Consider the following 22,469-nt stretch of genomic DNA (forward strand, 5'->3'; position numbering starts at 1 on the left):
AGTGGAATACATTTTCTAGTACATTCACCCTAGGGTTATCCAGCTATTAGAGGTGATAGAGGAAAATACGTTCACACTTTCACCTGTGGTGGCTAATCTCCAAGTTGGCTCTCATAGAGCCAGGCCTCCTGGTACTCAGATCTTATGTGGTCAGTGCACTCCCACCAGGCACCTGGGCTTGCCTTGTAACTTGCTTTCCCCATGATGTGGCAGAAGTGATGCTGTGCCAGTTTTGATCTTAAGCCCAATGTCTGCTTTATTTTTTGCCTAAGTTTTAGGTTTTAAACAATGAACATGTGTAACTTGTTTAAGAAAACAATGATGTCATACTTGACTGTAAAATCCATTTGTTTCAGTTCCACTGGGTGTACCTAGCTCCACCCCGACCTGCCCTTTCACCTTCGGTGGAAGGCCTTCACCACTTGTCAGAAAGTTCTCCATTTCCACTGCAGAGACCATGGATCTATGGAGCAGATGCACCCAACACTAAAGGGAATCAGGTCTCCCTTTAATTCCCTGCGTTTGTCCTAAGCCCAGCTAGTACAATAAAGTCTCTCTCAGGTCACTGAGGAAGAGACACAAAGCCGCCTTTCCGTCAGGATAGACAGCACGGTGTCCTCAGCCCTGCCACCCAGCTGGCATTTTGGTCGTTTCTGCCCCCATCCTAACTTTTCTCACAATACTGGCTATGGGAGGTTAGTCACTTGAATATTACGTTCCAACAGAAGAGGACAAAATTCAGAGTGGAACAGAGGTCAGCCACGGCAGCCCCACTGTAGGAGAGGGTACTGTTCTTTTAGCCAGAACATACCACACAGAAAGAACCAGGGGCAGAAAACTGGCCTGGCGGCAGGCACTGAGCTACTACGCCATGCGGGTGGAGGACACTGAGCAATCAGGCCTGAGCTGACCCTCCTTCGTTTACACTGTGGAATGCAATGGTGACAGAGCAGAGCTGGGAGGAGCCGTTACTGATATTTTAGACTTTCTTGAAGCTGCTGCTGAAACCATCTTGCTTCAGTCTAATATTTAAATAACATGTAGTTTTTATTTGTGATGAAAGAGGTGCCAGATACTCTGAAGTCAGCTCTAAGGGGGAAGAAAGCACAATTTTCATGGAAGAGACCTTGAAAAAGAATATGAAAGCCTGCTTTTATTGATGCACCAGTAGTAAACTGACCCATGATCTGGAAGGGATGGTAATGTTAATAGATGTCCATCATCAAAACTGAAACAGAAAGATACCTGAAATGGCTTTTACAGTGACATGATGCCTTAATAAGTTAAGGAAATGGATTGCTCACTAGCTGCTTTCTCATTTCATGTTCTTTACAAAGTCTTCTCCTTTCTTGATTGAGGCTTTCAGCTCAGGAATGGCCTCAGCTATCATCTTCTCTTCGAAAGAGGAGATTTTGCCAATGCCTAGATTCTTCTCAACGCCCTTTTTCTGAAAGAGAGAGGAGACAGAACCGTTTTACAACAAAGTGAGTTTCCATGAACGAGTTTGTTATAGAAAACCCAACTTTAACTTCACCATCTCTGCCTAGACGATCCACACCTGTGGCTCTGGGCTGTGACACTATCATGTACCCTGGACGATGGTTTCCACACCAAGACTGCTTCCTTACCTATAAAATGAGCAAACTATCTACCCCAAGGGAGGCTGTGCATACACGTGGAAGACTTGGCACATCAAGTACTCCACAAGTAGTAGCACTTCAAGCTATTCTCCCTGGCACAGAGCATACGTTTGGGTTCCAGTTTCTTTCCCAAGTTGGTAAGGACTAAACAAACATTTTAATATCCACCTGAATTGAACGTAATTAGGTAGGTGAGCGTCTGACATTATGAAAACAGCACGGTCTCTGCTACTGCCCATCTCCGTGGAAAGCCCTTCCTGACCCAGACAATCAGCCTGTGTGCTCCTTCCCTAAAGGTCTCACCACATCCTGCTCCTGCCTGTGCTGAACTGGTTTCTGAATTAATCTATTTAGTGTCCGTCTGTCCATCACAGAGAGCCCCTGAGGCCTGAGGCCATGTCTTATTGACCTTTGAACATCGGGTGTCTGTGGGAAGGGCCTCTTTGTGGCCCACAAAGTACCTAATCTGTTTCTTTCCGGGAATGAGATGAAGGCCAGCACACGTTTACCTGATTTCAGCAGTTCACACTTAAGAAATGGAAACCTTGGCTTAATGGTGTCTGTGAATGAGATCTAGGGGCAGTGGCTCACTGAGGACTCAAGAGTCAACCAAGCAAAAAAATCAGCCTGTCTGAAGCCAGCAATGTGACCAGATGGGCTCCATCCTAGACACCAGTTTCAAGGGAACAATCAGCAGCACATTCCAAGGAAAACCAGTGGGATGAGGAGCAAGGAACCAGGAATGCCTGAACTGGGAAGTGTAACAGCTGTGCATCATCTCCAGACTTCTCTCGAGGAAGAACTAGGCTTGGCAGGCTCTGAGGTCAGAACAAGAACTAACAAGTATAAGTTACAGGGAAATGGCTACAGGCTGGGGTGGAGAAGCAGCCTGTGGGAGCATCTCTTTCAGAGAGGGTCTCATCAGGAAACACACTCAGGCAGCCACTGATGACCAGCTGTCAGACCCACAGGCAATCAAATTTCTGTGCCAGGATGTGCCACGCCCATAGTTTCTCCTTGCTCTTAATTCTGTGATGCTCTTCAACCCTCAAAAACCTAAGCACAGGCCATGCAGTGAGATGTAGTGACTGCAAAAAAAACCTCTGAATTATGAAGCAGCCAGACAGGGCAGAGCTAAGTCTTAACTAGCGCGAACTCGCTGTCCAGTCAAGAGACCCAGCCTCTGGGATACATACCCCCAGCAGCAATGGCGTGGAGAAATAGGAACAGTCCGTTTCTTGGGACTTAACAAAGGAACATTCGACAACTCCTTCCTTTCCGTTGATTGCATCCAAAAGGGAAAAGACAAACCGTGCTCCAGCATATGCCATGGACAAGGTGGCAGAGCCTAGGGGGGCACAGAAAGGTTAGCCAAGCTAGCACAGAAGACTGTAAAATCCTGGTAAGCCTGCCCTGCCAGCAAAATAAAGCACCTGTAAAATCTCTAGCTTTAGTCGTCAAGAATTTAGGTCAGCAGTCCTCAATTCACAAACTCGTGAATGGCATGAATTAGCTTTGCCAACCTCAAACACCACTCTACTCCACCGAACGGGCCGAGCTACCCTCTGATATAGGGTTTTCTATCAAGTGAACATATAGGAGACTTAGAAAAAGGTTTGCTCCTTCAGTCTTTAACTGTGAACTCTTAACAGTGACTCTGGCATCAGCACCCCACCCATGAACTGCCTCGGAGACCCTACCTGCTCCAGCTTTAGCCTTGACCACCTCCGTGCCAGCCTCCTGGATCCGTCCAGTGAGGGTTGTCAGCTGGTCCTGGGGGAATTCCACCTTGGGAGTGCACTGCAAGCAAAAGTCACAGGGATCCTGTGAGCAGGCTCAGATCCCACACTCTCCTCACCCTATTCACAGAGGGTTCCTTGCATCATCAATACATGGGAAACCAAGAGCTTTTCTTTAAAGAAAAAGTCAACTTTGTTGGGAGGTGTAGTGAATTCCCCAATCATTTTAAAGAACTTTTTATATTTGTACTAATTTTAGACCCAGAGATAAATTGTAAGAACAGTACGAAGACTCCCCTCACTTGTTTTCCTCATGCTAAGCACAGTGCAAACAGGAAGAACAGGAGATGAGTACATCCAAACTCCAGACCTTATTAAAATTTCACCACTCTTCCCCCTACTGTCCCTTTTCTGTTCCAGGACCTACTCAGGACCTTACCGGCAATCGACTAGACTATTTCACCGTAGCAATTCTCTAACAGTTCCCGTCTTCCCTGGTCTCTCGTGACCTTGACAAGAGTATTGTCATTCATTTTGTAGAATGTCCATCAGTTTGGGTCTGTAAGGTGCTTCCTCGGGATTTTGTGTAAGGTTATGCATTTTTGGCAAGATTAGCACAAATATTTTGTGTCCTCCTCAGTGCACTGTACTCGGGTTTATGAGGGTGATTTGATATTATCATTCTTAGTGGTGTTACCTGGTCTCTAGTCTAGTTTTCACACAAAGCAGCTTTGCCTGCTCTGACCTCAGCAGAAATTCATGAATGTTTCTATCAGCAGTTTTCACTGTATGCTGGAGCTGGCTGCTTTGAGCACCTTCTGACTACTCTCACCCCATACAACTGTGGACCCCTGAAACACTGGAAGCTGACCACAGCCCCACACCAGTCAAGAAACCCCTGGACAACTGGGGTGGGCTGCATCCATAGCACCCTTTCAAAATACAACAGATCTTTGTAATCTTTGTCAGTCTGTCTTGAGTGCCTCAAAGTAGATCTTAAGGCTTCTTGGCAAGGTCACAAACATACCTGAGAGATCAGGGGGATGATGGTCTTCCCAGCATGGCCACCAATGACAGGAACATTGACTCGAGCTGGATCCAAACCCTGGTCAACAAAATGTGAAACATGATTAACTTTGAACAAGCTCTTTTGAATATAAAATATGTCACATCTATCCAAAACACCAATATTGGAAAAATCCACAGAACTGAGAACAAAACAAAACAATTAGAAGAGACTGACTCCAGCCTTGCGCAAATCTACCACGGCCCCACCCCACAGTCTGACATCAGTCTGAACACAGGCAGTGAGGAGTAACTTGTCATCTTGTGAGGTCACGAGGTTTTCCCTTTATGAGTTGAAAACTGCCTCCTTGTAGGCACCCCCTGCCTTGGTCCCTATCAATCTATCTTCTCAGAATCAAAGGATGACAGTCCTCTTTCCCACAGCTACTGTTATTCCAATGCACAAGCCCAGACTCACGTGCCCACACTTTTTCAAAGAACAAGTCAAAGTAAACTTCAAAACAATTCCAGGAAACTAGGGGTGAGAAGTCTGTTAACTCACACAGTGATTGGGACAGAAAGAACAAAACTGGGAAGGCTCAGAACACCCTGGCTCATTAGTGAGCTAGCCGAGAGAGGCTGGTTTGTTTGTTAAACTGAGGTACAACGCCCCTGAGAATCTGTGAGCCAGGTATTCTTACGACGGTCAAAAAAAGAATCTGGTGGAAGTTATGGGTCGGAAGTGAACCTTTTCCAAATGCTGCAGCTGCTGAAGAGAGCAGCCCTAAGTTAGGAACCACCAAGCCTCGGGTGGGTGGGTGGGGAAGGGAGGGGGCAGAGGTAGACAGGAACAGCAGGATCAACTGAAAAGCAGGGAGCTCAGAAGCCAAGGTGCTGTGCCAGACACCAGGGTTGCAGGCATGGGAAAAGCCCCTGCTTTTGAGAAACCTGATGTCTAATGAGACGATACAAAGGGCCGTTCCAGCACAACACTATGGAAGCCAGAGGAGCACTTCATCAGCATGGGAAGGCTTCCTGAGACTGACCTCATTCCTCTGGGAAGGAACACGAGGACTTCCCCCAAGGGAAGCATATTCTAGGTAAAAGGAGCAAAGGCCAGGGGGTATGAAATATGCATATAACATCAGCAGAGTATGACATGTAAACTCGACAATTTCTACGAGCCTAGTAGAAAGGGAATGCGGAAGTAAAAGGGGTCCAGATGGCTGAGAGGGCTGAGGGAGGAACCAGGCACTGGGAGCTTAAGGGGTCAATTTTGACTCAGGCAATTTTTCATAATGTCAGACTGAGGTAAAGGGCAGTTCACTTAACTGACACTTGTCAAGCACCAGATTCTCTGGGAGGGGCCAGGATCCTCCATCCCCCAACTCTAACAGTAAAGCTTCTAGGCTGAGAAGCACTATCTAGTAGGACTTTCTATAAAAATACAGCCATCATATGTGGCCATCCAGCATCTGAAATTTGACGAGTATGATGGAGGACATGCACTTCTAATTTTATTTATCTAATTTAACAGCTGCATGTAGCTACTGCACAATAGGAGCCCAGGGGAAACGGTGTGCTCTGACAGCTGGCAGCACCACCGGAACCCTAAGAGAATGAGCACTACTGCTTCCAGGAAACTGGGGTACAAGCTTCAGGAAGCTGGAACCCCGGCTCTCCAGCCTGTGCACTCTCAGCTTCAATGTGATCTTCTCCACAAAGCCTTAAAGTGTTTCTCCATTCAACAGAGCTCCCAAGGCCTGGGGCTACGTTTTATGGACCTTGATGACCCCCACACCTAGAATCAAGCCTGAAGAACATGGTGAAGTATGAATTAAAGTGGGTCGTCATCAACACGCCAGAGACAGACCTGTCTGGTGCACAAGGGAGTAACATAAAGCAGTCCTGTGTGTGCACTTCTCACTAAGCTGTGTGCATGACAATGATCCCTACTTTAGAGAGGCTCCTCTCATCTGAAAAGTCAGGAAAAAAATGGTCTGAAGTTCAAAAAAATTTTTTGGGACCAAAATAAATGGTTTTGCTGGATCCACAACCAAAGATTATACAGCGAGTTGTGAAAGGCATGGAAAACCCCAGACCTAGCACTGATGCCAAACCCACCCTAGGGCGAGTCCACAGCTCAGTCCAGCAGCCCAGGAAGAAGCAGACAGCTGGCAAGATCAGAACTCTCCGAGAAAAGCTACCACAGGTAACCCAAGAAGGGGAGTCAGAACTACAGCCTGGGGACAGCAATTCTGCTATCTTGTCCAATAATTTATTCATTTATTAACAGGTAAATCCTGTTAATACTAGTTGTCAGAGGCAATAAGCTTGGAGAGCACAATTCAGTCCAGCCAATGAGAAACCCGGGGAAAGCCTGAACCTCTAAAGCAGGGGTGGGCAAACTTTTTGACTCGAGGGCCACAATGGGTTCTTAAACTGGACCGGAGGGCCAGAACAAAAGCATGGATGGAGTGTTTGTGTGAACTAATACAGATTCAAAGTAAACATCATTACATAAAAGGGTATGGTCTTTTTTTTTTTTTTTTAGTTTTATTCATTTCAAACGGGCCAGCCCGCGGGCCGTAGTTTGCCCACGGCTGCTCTAAAGCATCAAGAAGAGAAGAGTAAGCTAAGTCAAGACTAAAGCTATTGGTTTAAACTTGCAGGGGCCTGCTGATGCCCCAAGAAAACGTGAGAGTTACTTCCCACCACAGGGCAAGCTATTAAAAACATTTAAGCCCGGCCAAGGTGGCTCAGTGGTTGAGCCTCCACCCATGAACCAAGAGGTCACTGGTTTGATTACCGGTTAGGGCACATGCCGAGATTGCAGGCTTGATCCCCAGTAGGGGGCGTGCAGGAGGTAACCGAATGGTGTTTCTCATTGATGTTTCTATCTCTCTATCCCTCTCCTCTCTTCTCTAAAATCAATAAAAACGTATTTTAAAAAATAAAAATACTTAAAACTCCCAAATTACAAGTGACCTGTAAATGCCCTGATGTCTTCTATGCCCATAAAAGAACCAAGGATGGCCCAAAGAAGTTCAGAAACGGAAGCTTGAAAGATACCCGATGTGGCTCTTACCTTCAGTTCTGCAACAAAAGCATTGGCTCTGACAACGTCCAGGGTTGTCACCCCAAATATCTTATTGGGGTTGTATACTCCATGCTTCTTAAAAACTTCAGATGTGATTGGGATGGTGGAGTTAACCTAATAAATCCAAGAGACAGGCATAATTTGCCAGGCATTCTGAGAACACAGTCATATATCGAAGGAGATGGGTTACAGGGGTGGACTTCCTCTTCTGCCAGAGTGCCTCCTTCCCTCCCCACATGAACAAAGAAACTGCACTGCAGCAAGCACTCTTCCTCTTGGTGGCCTCTGAGCCCATAGTTCAAATATGCAGCACACCCTGGAACTACCAGCTTTAAAATGTGATGATGGCTACACAGGGCATCTTCGGCTCCAGCTAGAACTTACACGTGAATGGCCATTCCTAACAAAAGAGCATAGCACAGGGCTAAAAGCTCAGATGGCACAGGGTCAAGTCCCAGCTCTGTCACTGCATGTGGTTACCCGGGGAAAGCTACTTTAACTCCCTAAGACTTGGGTTCTTTATCTGTAAATGGGGATAAAACCACTTCATAAGGCTGTTGAGAAGATTAAATGACTATGTACATGGCAAGTGCCTAACACTTGGTTCAGAGAAACAATATCATTAAAACAAAACAGCAAGATATACATTAGGCACTAGTCAGTTCCCTGATAAAAGAAGCAACTGCTTTCTACTTTTGACCAAATGGCCTTGAGGAAGGGTGAGCAGGCTGGGAAAGACAGGAACCTCTTCTCAGAGGCCACTGCATAAGCTCTGGGTGTTTATCAATGGTCACGCTCCTCAGTCAACATCACTACCATGGCACTGTCATACTCAGAGCCAGAATCCAGTCAATCAGGAGGGAGGAATGAATGAAGAGGGCTGCTGCTAAATACAACCCACGGGCCTGCTAGGACAGCCGTGGGAGCCTTCGCAGAGAGGGCACAGCACTCAGAGTTTCTGAACTGAAGATTAAGCAGGCAGGACCCGATGTGACTGCACATGAGATACATGTGTACGTTTGAGAAGAAAGGGAATGTTGAGGGACCAGGAATTGCAAACCCTGGGTAGAACATAGTAAAAGGAGTTCAACAGGCTCCCACAATCATGGCTGGAAGAAGCCTTAAGAATGGACTTATTTTCCAGGTTGAGAAACTAAGATTATTCAGATAAGGGAAGTGATTTGCCCAAAGGCATACAGTTGATGAAAAAAAACAAGTTAAAACTCACTTAGTCTATGACGGAAGGAATCCTTAGGAAATAAATGTAAGGACCTCTTTTTAGTTGCCCAACTTACCATTTCAGTATGTTAGTCTGATTATTCTCCCTATAAGACATTAGCACACTTTTGCTGTGAGCTTTCATATGTATCAGCAACCTACCTGACAGCAGCACTCACCGGATTTGCAATGACACAGATCATGGCCTCAGGGCAATTCTGGGCACAGGCAGCAGTCAGGTTGGCCACAATTGTGGCATTGGTGTTGAACAGGTCATCCCGAGTCATGCCTGAGAATGATCCAATTCAAGATGTTCACAAAGCACAGGACAAATTTCTAAATATGTGCCAAGAGCTGTTTGTTAGCTGGTATAGGAAATTCAAACAAGAGTGATACAGGGTCCCCATTTTATTTATTTAAATATATTTTTATTGATTTTACACAGGAAGGGAGAGGGAGAGATGGAAACATCAGTGATGAGAGAGAATCATTGATCGGCTGCCCCCTGCATGCCCCACACTGGGGATTGAGCCAACAACCTTGGCATGTACCCTTGAGAGGAATCGAACCTGAGACCCTTTAGTCCGCAGGCTGACGCTCTATCCACTGAGCCAAACCAGCTAGGGCAGGGTCCCCGCTTTAAGTTAAACTACCTTGTAGGAAAAACAATCCAGTGTGACAAGTGCTGAAACAGAGGTCTGTGAGGGTGGAGAGTGGGGATGGGAGTCAGGAAGGGTGATATCTGAGGAGGAGGGGGGTCATGAAGAATTCCCAAGGTAGAGACAGGAGAAGGGCATTCCAGGCTGGGGAGGAGGGATGAGCAGGAAACACATGAGGCCTTGATTTTTATCCCACAGGCATGGAGAGCTTTGACATTTTTTCTGCAGCATAGAGATCTGACTAGATCCATTTTTTATGGAAAACCACTTTCTCAACTGACTTGTAGGGCAGTTTTTCAAATACACACCTGGTTTTCTTGGGACTCCAGCTGGAATAACCACCAAATCACAACCTTTCAGGCAGTCTGGTAGTTGCTCAGGTCCGAGGTAGCCTAGAAAAAAAACGCCCAAGAAAGCAATCTTATAGTTTGCAACCAAGAGAGGCTAGCACATCTATGGGGACAGAACCCAGAGAACTGCCCTACCTGTGTCCAATGCTGACCACAGGCCACAAGAAAGCCTGGCAAGCCCACCTGTGATGTGATTCCTTTCCTTGAGGACTGCCACTCTGTGAGTCTGACATTTCTGGCTGGCAGGAATGCCCCCCTTTCACTCTACTTTTCTAGAGCCTCCATTTGTCCAGGTCTAAATTCAGAACAGATTACCCCTCCAGGTTTGCATAACATCAAACCAAGCCAGCTGCTAATCTTTACTCCCTAGCATATGTAAGTCCTTCTCAGCTCCCAGTTAGAAGAGTTGCTTACTCTACATCATGATCATCCTAACAAAAGTGCCATCTTAGGGTCAGACCAGAAGGCACACTGAAGGCCACGAAAAAAACAAACCAAAACCCTGTGCTGATAAAAAAGAACTCTAAGTATTAGTACCTATTTGTTTATTCCTAGTATCTGAGGAAAATAAGGTCTACATTCAAGGATTTCAGGGAAATTTGCTCCAAGACCAAATCTGCTTTGATTTTAATAGACTTTCCCCTTATTTGCAAAAGCTTTCAGAAACTCAGACCTACAACACAAAAGAAAATGAGCGAACAAATTCAGAAGGACCAGGGAAGGCTCATAAACATGACTCGGCAGTCAGCCTCCTGTGTGGTTCGCACTTCTCTGGACAGTAATTTGGTACTTTACAGTAACAGCTTAATGCAGTCACACTTACTGTAAGTGCCCTACGGGCTCTGAGAAACAAGATATAAAGATGAAGGTATTTATCACAGCATATATATTTATATTTAGAGGAAAACAGGAAAGAGCCAATGGCCAACAGTATGGGAATAATAATAAGTGATAAATTATAGTAAAGCTTTAAAATGATGTCACCAAGAACTTGGTACATGGGAAATGTTGCTAAGATGTCAGGGTAAAATAAGCAGGGCATAAATTTTTATAGACTCAAGTCCAAAAAAGTGTGATCATTTGTAAAAGTTAATGCTAAACTGAACATGAACATCCCAAGTCTCTGAACATCTAGTTTCATCTAAGGCTCTTACTGTAAACTTGGATCCTAGCCTCTTAGGGAGAAGCGATGTAATTCTCCAGGCCCAGCGTGCCCAGTACCTTTCACAGACGCTCTGGTCTCAATGTGGCTCAGATCTGCGGCCACTCCGGGTGTATGAGCAATATCATACAGGGTCAGGCGGCTCACCAAAGGGCTATTCTTCAGGAGAAGCGAAAGGGGCTGCCCAATTCCTCCGGAAGCCCCGAGCACAGCTACTTTAGCATTGTTCTAAAAAGAGCACAGAGAAAGAACTAAGACAGAATCAGCATTAAATGGATTCACATTAAAAGGATACCTCCTGCAAAGTACTGCACTGGCCTCTTATTGCACAGATGCCAAAGGAAGATACAACTGTATTTCTACCATCCAAAGATCCAGTTTCCTTGTGAAGGTTAGAGGCGTGCCTCAGGAACATGGGGAAGAACTCAGGTTTGTAGAGATTTGTGACAGGGTATACTTATAGCAGCCTCTGAAAGATGAATAAGCTTTACTCATTCAGGCAGCTGGACTGGTAACAGCAGCCTTAGTTTCAATCTGAAATTTTAAAAACTATAAACAGCCGAAACCGGTTTGGCTCAGTGGATAGAGCGTCGGACTGCGGACTGAAAGGTCCCAGGTTCGATTCCGGTCAAGGGCATGTACCTGGGTTGCGGGCACATCCCCCAGTAGGAGATGTGCAGGAGGCAGCTGATTGATGTTTCTCTCTCATCGATGTTTCTAACTCTCTAACTCTCTCCCTTTCTCTCTGTAAAAAATTAATAAAATATATTAAAAAAAACAAACTATAAACAAACATTTATTGAGCACCTACCCACAGGCTAGCCATCACACACATGGGACTGCAGGAATGAAGACTCCTGCTGGCTCTGGAGGGGACAAGCAAGCAGATGTGTGAGGAGCTGAGGGAAAAGAGCTATGCATACTGTGTGCAGAAGAGACAGGGTGGCAATCAACTGCCTGGGGAAGAGGGATCAGGTAAGATTCCAGCATAATCTTGGCTGGAGCCTAAGGCAGGATAAGGAGGGATGTATATGTTTAAAAAGCTCCTTCTCTTCCAGGTAAGTTATATCTGCATGCAGCCCCAGACTCCTTACCCCAAATCAACTCCCAAACTCTGGTGTTTATCAGAATCACCTGCTGAGGTCACAAAACAAACAAAAACAACAGGCTCCTTCAAATAGGCTCTATCAAGTTCCCCAAGTGATTGTGACACCAATCACTACTGCTTGAGAATCACTACTGCTCCACATCAAGCAGCAGTTGGCTTGGGCATGTCAGCTGGAAACTTTAAAAGTGATAGCTTAGTTGTGTGTGTGTGTGGGGAGGGGGGGGGGAGGTCGGTCCAAAGAAACTGCCTCATTAACATCTGAAACGACAAACCTAGAAGCATCTGTATCACTTTATTGGTCAGCTTACTGGAACTAAAGTCATAAAACCTGACTTTAAACAGCCACTCGAGCTAAATAGATCTAACTGGTCATCATCTAATTGCATTCATTTTTTAAAAAACAGCTTCAATGAGATGTTATTTTCCATACCATACAATTCACTCATTTAAAATGTACAATCCAATGGTTTTTAGTATATTCAGAGTTGTACAATCTTACCCTATAAAGCAACTTATTTCCCATTTCCCTGGCAACCACTAACCTTCTTTCGTCTCTATGGACCTGCCTTTGCCTATTCTGGATATTTCACATATGAATGGTATCACACAACACATGGCTTTTTGTGTTGGCTTCTTTTACTGATCATAATGTTTTAAGGTTAATCCATGTCGTTATCAGTACCCCTTTTCTTTTAGCCATTCATCAGTTGGTGGACAACTAGATTATTTCTACCTTTTGGCTATCATGAATAGTGCTGCTATGAAGATGCATGTATAAGTTTTTGTGCAGACATGTTTTTTTATTTTTATTTTTTATTTTTAGAGGAAGGGAGAGGGTTAGGGAAAGAAAAATACCATTGATCGGCTGCCTCTTGCACACCCCTACTGGGGATTGAGCCGGCAACCTGGGCATGGTGACCTCTTGGTTCATGGGTCGATATTCAACCATTCAGCCACACTGGCAGGGCTGTTTTTAATCTCTTGGTTATATACCAAGGAGTGGAACTGATGGGTCATGTGGCTACTTCATGTTTAACCTTTTGAGAAACTGCTAGACTGTTTTCCAAAGTGGCTGATATTCATGCATTAAAGCTCACTACAATTCAACAGGCATCTATATCTATCTGCTACGTGCCAGACTGACTTGCCTGCAAAGACTCGCAAACTTAATAAACACCACCTAGTGTAACAAGTGACACTGAGGCAGATTCTCAGAAGAGCAGCAGCACAAATAGGGGGTGGAATAAACTGTTAGAGGGGGCTTTGAAGGATGGTAGTTTACCAGGTAGATAATGGGGGGAGGAGACAAGTAGTCCCAGCAGTTCTTTACAACTCTAGCACTGTTGGATACATATGGAAAAAGGAAGACAGGAGGGCCAAGCACAGAATTATCTGGTCCTGACAGGCAATGGGGAACCACTGAAGGGCCTCAAAAGCTGGAAAGAACATGACCATATCTTTTTTAGAAAGATATGAGACAGAGTGGAAGATGGACTGGAAATATACAACAGAAGCAAGGAGACTACTGTAATAGTTTAAACATGACTGAAGAGTGGGATAAAGGGAGCAGCAAGGATGGGTAGATTATAAGGGATTTGAGGAATAGTAGCTATAGACTAAGTCACCCCCTTCCCATCTTCACCCAAATGGTGAGAAGAGGAAGGAACCTGGGGCGACAACTTTCTGGCTCAAGCAGACAGCATTGCCTTTAACCAATAGAGGGAACTGAGGAGAGTTTAGGGGTTTTGAAGAAAGAATAATGAATGGTTTGGCACACTGAATTTGGGCCACTTGAAACATCCATGCACAGTAGGTCCCTAGACAAAAGACTTGGTCTGGAGATCACAGTGTCTGCACTGGAATTAATGGAAGCCAGGAACATGGACAAGGCACAAAAGGGAATAGAGTGAGAAGGGCACTAGGGACAGAACACCAGCATTTAAGGCAGTGGTTCTCAACCTGTGGGTAGCGACCCCTTTGGGGGTCGAACGACCCTTTCACAGGGGTCGCCTAAGACCATCGGAAAACACATATATAATTACATATTGTTTTTGTGATTAATCACTATGCTTTAATTATGTTCAATTTGTAACAATGAAAATACATCCTGCATATCAGCTATTTACATTACGATTCATCACAGTAGCAAAATTACAGTTATGAAGTAGCAACGAAAATAATTTTATGGTTGGGGGTCACCACAACATGAGGAACTGTACTAAAGGGTCGAGGCACTAGGAAGTTGAGAACCACTGCTCTAGACCAATGTAACATTTGGCTCAAACTCATCTTTCCGACACACTGCCTTTCCAGCATCTCTACTTGTATGTGTAACAGGCATTTTAAACTCAACATATCCTCCACCTGCCCCAAGCTGCTCTCTCCCAGCAGTTTTTTCCCATCTCAGCAAACCCCAAAGCCTCAGAGTCCTCCATGCTCCTCTTCCTCTCAGCACCCCTCACCCAAATCATTGTCAATAAATCCCACTGTCTCACCTTTGGATCAGTTCCCTTCTCCCACTCCTCAGCATCAAGCTTCATCACCTCTACAGTCTTAAATTGACTCACTTTTGGCTTATCTCAAGTGCTACTTCTCATTCATCTTGATATCCCATGCAACACCCAGCCCAATTCTTGACAATCACGGATACCCAAAGATGCTTATTTTTCACATGAATTAAATGCACGGAAAAGTGATCTGAAGCACAGAAACTAAATAAGAAATCTGGAATCTCCTTTAATAATCACCTCCCTTTTGGGTGTGGCAAGGTAGGCATCTCCTGGGTTTTGATTTTGGTTGTCTTTAGAATCACCTGGGGCACTTGGTAATAATAGAGGCCCAGATCCTACCCTCTTTGAATAAATCTTGGCCTCTGTTCTTTATTAGCTTTTTGGTGGTGATTCTGCCACACGCCAGAGTTTGAGAACCACTGTCCTACAAAATACAGCTAAAAATAGCCTAGGCTTTAGTAGTCCCAGGCCAAGTAACGCACTGTTACAACACCGGGGGCAGGCCCAGTGCACTACAGCATCGGGATCCTTCAGAAAAGTCTGCAAGAGGAAGTAGTGTTCAGCTTCTTGAAGGCTTGATTATCCCAAAACCACTGGTGATCAGGAGGGCTGCATTTGATTACTCTTAAGTGACTGTGTTAACTTTGGACCAGTTCTCTTCCCTCGGGACCACGCCTATCTGTACTATGGAGTTAATAATTACATATTATTTGTACGGATGCTGCAAGAAGAACCAGGTTATGCACTCAACGTTGCATAAAAACATACATTACTTCCGACCCTAGATCCCTGGCTTCTCAACCTTGAAGGATTGCAGTCTAAGAGCAAGCAAGGCATCTGGAGGACCGAAGGGGGGGTGGGGGGGTGCGAGCTTGGGGATTCGAAGAGGTGGCACTGGTTCTGGAGTTGGGCATCTCTCCCGCACTTCCCGGCCGGTATCAGGACCAGCCTAGGGTGCCCAACCGCCCACCAGTACCCGGCGGCCCTGCGGTGCAGGCTGGCCCCCGGCTCGCGAGCTATGGACGCACATGGCCCAGGGCCGGGGGCGGGGGGAGGGGGGCTTCCGCCGCCAGCCGGCCCCTCGTCGGGCCTACCTGGGCCGAGGTGCTGAAGCTGCGGCGGAGAGCGGCGCCGGCAGGCCGAGCGAGGGCGGACAGCATGGCTGGGGCGGGCAGGGCGCGGACCAACAAGCGACAGAGCTAGCGGCGGGCTAGTGACTCCAACGACCTCCACAGGATGCAGGGCCTCCTGGCTCCGTTCCGCGGGGCCTCGCGAGAGGAGCCCAGCTTCCGGCCCCGCCTCCTCTCCCAGATCTCGCGGTATCACGGCTGTCCCGCAGGAAGGCGGGGCGACGCTCCCGGCCCAGTGGGAGCGCAGCCTACGGCTGGTTCGAATCGAGTCCTGGGCGGCGGGTCGCGGGGAGCGCTGTCAGAGCTGGGGGAGACACTCTCCCTCCCAAGAGGTGCAAGAGGACGGGGTTTAGGCCGGAAGAGCCTGAGAGGAGCCATTTTCCAGGTGGGGCTCCAGACTCTGGCAGGGAGACCGGCCAACAGTCCCGCAGCCGGCCTGGCGGACTGGGTGCCGTCCGAGCCCCCCTGACCGCAGCCGAACCCGCCACCCCTGCCCCTGGAAAGGAAAGGGGCGGGGAGGAGCGGTTGAGAGTCCCAGAGGTGGGGTGGCAGGATGGGGGCTCCTTGAATCTGTCCCTCTCCTGCACCCCTTTCTCACACTCACGTGCCGCCCACCCCCTGTCCCTCTGGGGCGCCGCAGCTGAGAATGAGCGACGGTGAGCCCCGACTTAGCTCTAGGCCCTTTTGGACGAGCTTTACAGGACAGCAGCCCCGGGTGACAGAGGAAGGAACGGGTATCTAGGTAACTTCTGTTTTCACCCAGTCCCTGCCCGTCCGGTGTGGCCAGCAATGCTGGGAACACGACCGCCTTGTTTCTGCTCTGCGGACGAAGAAACTGGCTGCAGTTAAGGGGCTTTGTTCAGCGTTTACTCAGACAGAAAATAACAATGTGGTTCCTGCTCAAAGGGAGTTGATAATTTAAATGTATAAGTTAAATTTAAGCTTCATTCCCCCCCTCCCCCCTACTATTTCCTGGGCATACAAAGGATCCTTGCCGTCAAAAAGTTCAGAGTCAAGTGCGGCAGGTAGATTTGCTGCAGTTTGTTGCCTTCAGAGAGGAATGCACAATCCCAGTGTGGGTTGGTGGGGACGGGCGGGGCGTGTGTGTGTGTGTGTGTGTGTGTGTGTGTGTATCTATATCTATGACTAAGCCTGCTTGGAAGCAGCTAGTTAGGAAAGCAAAGATTAAAAGAACAATTCCCATTCGTGCTAAAGACAAGGTAGTGCATGGTGACTGGTTCACTATTTCCTCCCTCCCTTCCACTTGTTTATTGAGCTACTAAGATATGCCAGCCCAGTCTTGGAGCTGGGTGTTCCACTGTGAACAAGATCCACACATTTTATGCCTTTAAGACACTCAGCATCTAGTGAGAAAGAGAGGTGAATGGCAAGCAGCATGATGTGGGCAACACTAGGAGAGTTACGAGGTACCATGGGAACACGGAGGCGGTGTAGCTAACCCAGGTTTGGGGTGTGTGGGGCCCGTGTGAGAGAGGACCTCCGGAGGATGAAACATCTAAGCTGAGAGACGTTCGGGAAGAGGAGGACTACTCAGTGGGCGATTCCGCTCCAGAGGAGGGGGAGATCCTTGCCTGGGCATTGGAATTCTCAAAGGAGAGGGCACTAGGAGCTGGACCTTTTACAGTGGAAAGTGTTTAAAGGAGGAAAGAGCCCAAGAAAACCCTGGAGGTAGGAAAGCCTAGGCCTATATTCAGGGGACAGTGAATGATAATTTCTGATGGAATGGGGATGAGAACAAGCAGTGTCCTCTATCTTGCCACTGACCGTGTTCTCTGGTTAGTTATTTACCTCTGTCTTACCACTAGAACTTTGAGCACCTTGGGTCAGGTATGTCTTTCATCTCTGTGTCTTTATTGTCCAGCATTAACCAGGCTGAGAGTGATGCTTTAAACTTGGGGAGAGTTGAATGGTTTTACATAAAGCTGGAAAAAGCAGGTTGGAAAAACCAGATTGTGTAGGACCTGTGGACATTAGCTGAGAAGTTTGTACTTTATTTCTTGGGAAGCAAGTGTTTATCAAAGGCTTTTCTGTTGCCACCACCAACTGTGAAGATTAGACTGACCCGGGCATGCTAAGGGCTTCAAGGGGAAAACGTGAGGGCAGGGAGATTGTGTAGGAGGCTATCTTATGAGATCAAGATCTGAGCGATGATGGTGTTCATAGAAATGGAGAACATGGGGCCAAAGAGGGAACAGTCTTAAGGGCTTAAGAAATGAATGGAAGGAATGTGGGAAATCAGCCAGAGAGAAGTATATCTGTATAGAAATGGAGTTCAGGGGTTGTGTGGAAGGAGAGCTGGCTGGAGAAAATAAAGAGCTTCATTTAAGATGGGCTGAATTGGAAGGAATGGCGAGTTGTCCATATAGAAATAACAGTAGACAGGTGGGGAGTTACTTCTAAAAAGAAATGTGGGATTAAAACTCGGGAGAGAGGCCAGGCCTGAAGTCATCCCTCTCGAAGGGAAAGTTAAGGCCACGAGAGAGAAGCTAGAATCACAGATTCTCAGGCTCACTCCCACAGATGGGGCTCAATACCCTCCCCATCCCTGCCAAGTTAGCCCTGTCTTCATCTCCACAACTACTCACTACCTCCCAAGTCTTTTACTGGGGCCATTCCAAACAACTTGACAACAAAGCTGTCTTTACAGTCAGCTCCTATCTGCTTCCCTTTAAATCCCAAGATTGTTCATAACAGTCTTAACAGCTGCTGTAGCAAAGCATTGACTGCCAGGTGCTATGCTCTGCTTCGCCCATGTAACTGTTTCACTGAACATACAGGGCTGTATTCAAGAAGCCGAATGCATCATAAAACAGATTTATGTCTTCATCCCCACTCTTTCTTGAAATATTTGGTTGCCCTTGGATTACTTCTAGTCACCAGGACAGACTCATTGCAACAGCCTAAATGTCTAGTTCACATTAATAGTAAAAATTCTGAATTTAATTCAAAATTAAAGCAACTCTCCTTCTCTAGCTTGCGTTAGGCTCCTACCTTTCCAGAGGAGGGTGGTTGACTTCTGTATTTCTCCATCTTGCTTGCTCATCTCCCCTGTACCACCACACCATGCAGACTGAGGCTTCAGACCCATTGATATTGGTGGAGGGGGATGTAAGAGTAGAGATGGGGTGGGAAAGGTCCCTTTGTCATGTGGCATTAGTAGTCTGTGAGCTTGATGAGAGTTTATCTGATTCTTTCCTCCATGCAATGCTTTTGTGGGTCTCTCTTAACTGCAGTTTCCTTGACCTAGGGGTTATACTTGTCTTGCTGCTTTCAGTTGCTCCCTCAGCCCCTGGTTTCTGAAATCCCCTGCAATTGGTCCCTTGGCCCTCCAGGTCGCTCCTCCTAGGCAAGGTCCATTTAACATGGCTTCTAGTTGGCCCTCTCTCCTGCCTGGGCCACATCTGGTCTATAGGGGACACTAATGCATCTTTTGCCTCAACAAATTATGGGGGTGCAGACCATTTCAATGCAGCTGCCTCGGACTTTTCCAGGCAAGGGCCTACCACCAGCTTCTGTGCCTGCCTAAGCTTCAGAGGGCACAGTCTAAGCTATTCTAGTTTCATGAATTGTGAATGTTTGAAACTTGTGTTTCAGACTTGTGAGACATGAATTTTGAAAAAAGAAAGAAGGGTGCTGAAAGGAGGGAGCTAAGGGGAATGGGGAGGGGGAAGGATTAGGTCAAAGGATGCTTATCTCTCTGGGAGAAAGCTGGAAGGGCAGTCAGGGGCAGTTGGTTGGGGAAGGCCTTTCATACCCAGTGTCTTTAACCTTTCCAGGTAGAACTAGAAAATTATAGAGAAGTTGCTCAATAAGGACTCAAGGAAGGTGAATAGGTTTGGATAAGAGTTGTAGGCCTTGGGGAAATCCTGGACAAATGAGAAATGATGAAAAAAGGATTCACTGGTGGTTATGGGAGCCAAGCTGAAGTTCTGTAGTGTGTACTTTCTGTGTGTCCAAGTCCTCATCCTTTCCTATGTCCAGATCCCACACCAAGATCATGGACATACAAGTTGGGCTACAGACTCATATCTATATACCACCTGTGTATTCACATCTTTTTTTTTTTTTTTTAATCCTCACCTGAGGATATTTTTCCATTGATTTTTAGGGAGAGTGGGAGAGAGAGGGAAAGACAGAGACAAACATTGATGTGAGAGAAATACATCAATTGGTTGCCTTCTGCATGAATTCCAACCAGGGCCTGGGCCAGGGAGGAGCCTGCAATCAAGGTACATGCCCTTGACTGGAATTGAACCCGGGACCCTTTGGTCCACAGGCTGACACTCTATCCATTGAGTCACACTGGCTAGGGCTGTATTCCCATCTTTGAACACATGCACACATATATCTACACAGGGTATTTATTTTTAGTTTTGATTGTCATATATGATACAGTATACCAATCTTAAGTGTACAGTTGGTGGGTCTTGTCCATTTATACCCTTGTAATGTCCACCCCAAACATGCGACAGGATATTTTCATTCCAGAAAGTTTTCTCATGATTCTTTTCATCAGTTCCCCAAGACAGCTACTTCCTGTCACCATGGATTCATCTTGCATGTTCTTCATTGTATATTTTTATACACAATATACAAATGTATTGATACCCACCTTGCCCTAATCCCACACAAAGACAAGCCACACATATCCACATATACTGACCATTTTGTACCTTAGGCTTAGACCGTGTTTATGAGCTATTAGATGTTTGCTATTAGGTCACATATTGTATTATAACCTATTTTCTCTTCAACCCTAAAATCGTACCTCAAATGAAATATTGTAAATCTTTCTTTTCAGAACCTTGGAGCTAAAACAAAGAGAGAGGTGGTAATCATTCCACCTTGCATGATAGTTTTCTTTATTTTCCTCTAGGGTATTGGAAAATGGGGGCACATATTTTAAAACAGCACCATATTTAGATAGGTAGATTTAACTTTTAGTTGTGGCCCATTCCTGCTTAAAGTCAAAAGGATTTGACTCTCCAAGATACATTCCAGTAGAGCAACTATAAGGTTATGGACTGGCAGAGTAGAGGCAGCAGGAAGCTGCTGGCAAAGAGCTCCCAAGAGCTTAGGCAGCCGTGGGCAAACTACGGCCCGCGGGCCGGATACGGCCCGTTTGAAATGAATAAAACTAAAAAAAAAAAAGACCGTACCCTTTTATGTAATGATGTTTACTTTGAATTTATATTAGTTCACACAAACACTCCATCCATGCTTTTGTTCCAGCCCTCCGGTCCAGTTTAAGAACCCATTGTGGCCCTCGAGTCAAAAAGTTTGCCCACCCCTGGCTTAGAGTCACTGATGGTGATAGAGCTAAGTCAGGAACAAAACCTTCAGTCTTCCAGACCAGTCAGAGGTCAGGGAAGTGAGAGAAAACCTGAGTCCAGAGCCTGGTCAGGGCCAAGGACCCATGTAAGGAGTAGAAGGTGAGGCCTAAGCCCATCAAAGAGCAGGGGAGAAACAAGTGCTGGAGGCAGAGTTGGAGGAGGTGAGACCAGACATGGTGGCCACGGCTTTTGGGAGATGGTGTTGCAGTTCACCAGCACTTATCTCCGACAACTGATTTGCTGCATAGGTAGACCTGTCAATTTCACGAGACCACTAGGTACCTCTCAGATGCAGTGAGCCTAGATTTGGGGACATGGAAGTGAAAGTAAGATAGAAGATAAGGGATAGGGATGTGAGCTGGGTCTAGATTTCAGGCCCATACCTGATACTTCTAAAATACAGAGATACTGGCAATCACTAATAGGACCTGGTGCCCCTCTGAAACAAGAGATTTCCATACCACTTCCATATCCTCTGAAGCTCTGGGGCATTGTGGCCTGGGACTATGACCTCTAGCTTTCAAGGTTCAGCATAAGAAGTGTTAGGCTGGGATCAAGGAAAGACTATCAGATCCTTGGGCAACACTCTTGGTCCCTATTCCTATATAATAAAAGCCTAATATGCAAATTGACTGAACGGTGGAATGACCGGTGGAACGACCAGTCCCTATGATGCTCACTGACCACCAGGGGGCAGATGCTCAACACAGGAGCTTCCCCCCAGTCCACAGGCCCCAGGCCAGCCAAGCGACCTCCTGATTGCCCCACCGGTCACCCCATAGATCAGCCCTGATCGCCAGCCAGGCCTAAGGACCGTACCCATGCATGAATTTTGTGCACCAAGCCTCTACTCACTTATAAGCTTGGCCCGATCCTGCTATGGTATTTGGCCTGAGATTCTTTGAAGGGTGCTTTCTGACTGTTGGATTTGTAGCCATCACTGGCTCCTAGATGAAGGTGAAAAGAGAGAGAGGATAGGAGTAAAGGAACTTCTGTTTCCTAAGCTCCCACTCTCTGCCAGGGTCAGTACTGGGCAGTTCATATCAGTTATCTCAATGTAACAATCCTGTAGCCTTTCTATTGTGTATTACTGCCTCAGTTTGCAAGTGAGGGTATTGATATGTGCCACTGTATTTAAGCCTTGGTCATCCTGGCACAGCCTCAGTTTCCCACAGAGAACCAGGGGGTAACGGGGCTGGCTGTGGACCCTGACTCATATCTGTGCAGTTCTCTCTCTGGTCCCTGCTCAGTCTAAGTCAAGAGTCCAAAGTGAAGTTCATGGTCTGTCTGGCTTCTCCAAGGGCATTAAGTGATACTCCTTTTCCACCAGAAGCCAATGCCCATCAATTGTGCCCCCCAGATTGAGTTGGGATGAGCACTAGACTAAGCTCTCAGTGTCTGGGAACTCCTGTGAGAAGCCTGGGGTCAGGCCTCGCTTCTTACAGCCATGCAGTCAGTCAGAATGGAGGGCCCCAGGCATTGAGAAAGGCTGGG

The 22,469-nt window shown here is 46.5% G+C and overlaps 2 protein-coding genes across 4 annotated transcripts in view; one reads left to right on the forward strand and one right to left on the reverse strand.

Annotated features, from left to right (window-relative positions):
• Positions 1-1,133: 1,133 nt before the first annotated feature.
• On the reverse strand, positions 1,134-15,798 carry MDH2 (malate dehydrogenase 2). The gene is made up of 9 exons (XM_081088682.1): positions 15,586-15,798; positions 10,933-11,101; positions 9,670-9,753; positions 8,882-8,991; positions 7,473-7,598; positions 4,407-4,484; positions 3,341-3,440; positions 2,837-2,988; positions 1,134-1,447 (listed from the first exon to the last, which is right to left on the reverse strand). Exons 1-9 carry the CDS (start codon positions 15,649-15,651, stop codon positions 1,316-1,318), a joined length of 1,017 nt encoding a protein of 338 aa, XP_080944808.1. The 5' UTR covers positions 15,652-15,798; the 3' UTR covers positions 1,134-1,315.
• A 32-nt stretch (positions 15,799-15,830) lies between these two features.
• The window catches only part of TMEM120A (transmembrane protein 120A), a 63,494-nt gene continuing 56,855 nt past the window's right edge, over positions 15,831-22,469 (forward strand). Inside the window, exon 1 of one of the 3 annotated variants that reach the window (XM_081090429.1) lies at positions 15,831-16,006. The gene's annotated coding sequence lies outside the window, so the exon portion shown is untranslated. The remainder of the gene's footprint in view (positions 16,007-22,469) is intronic. The other 2 variants (XM_081090430.1, XM_081090427.1) reach the window with 2 other exon arrangements.

This window comes from Myotis nattereri (assembly GCF_964212035.1).
Source record: "Myotis nattereri genome assembly, chromosome: 4".
Lineage (NCBI taxonomy): Eukaryota > Metazoa > Chordata > Mammalia > Chiroptera > Vespertilionidae > Myotis > Myotis nattereri.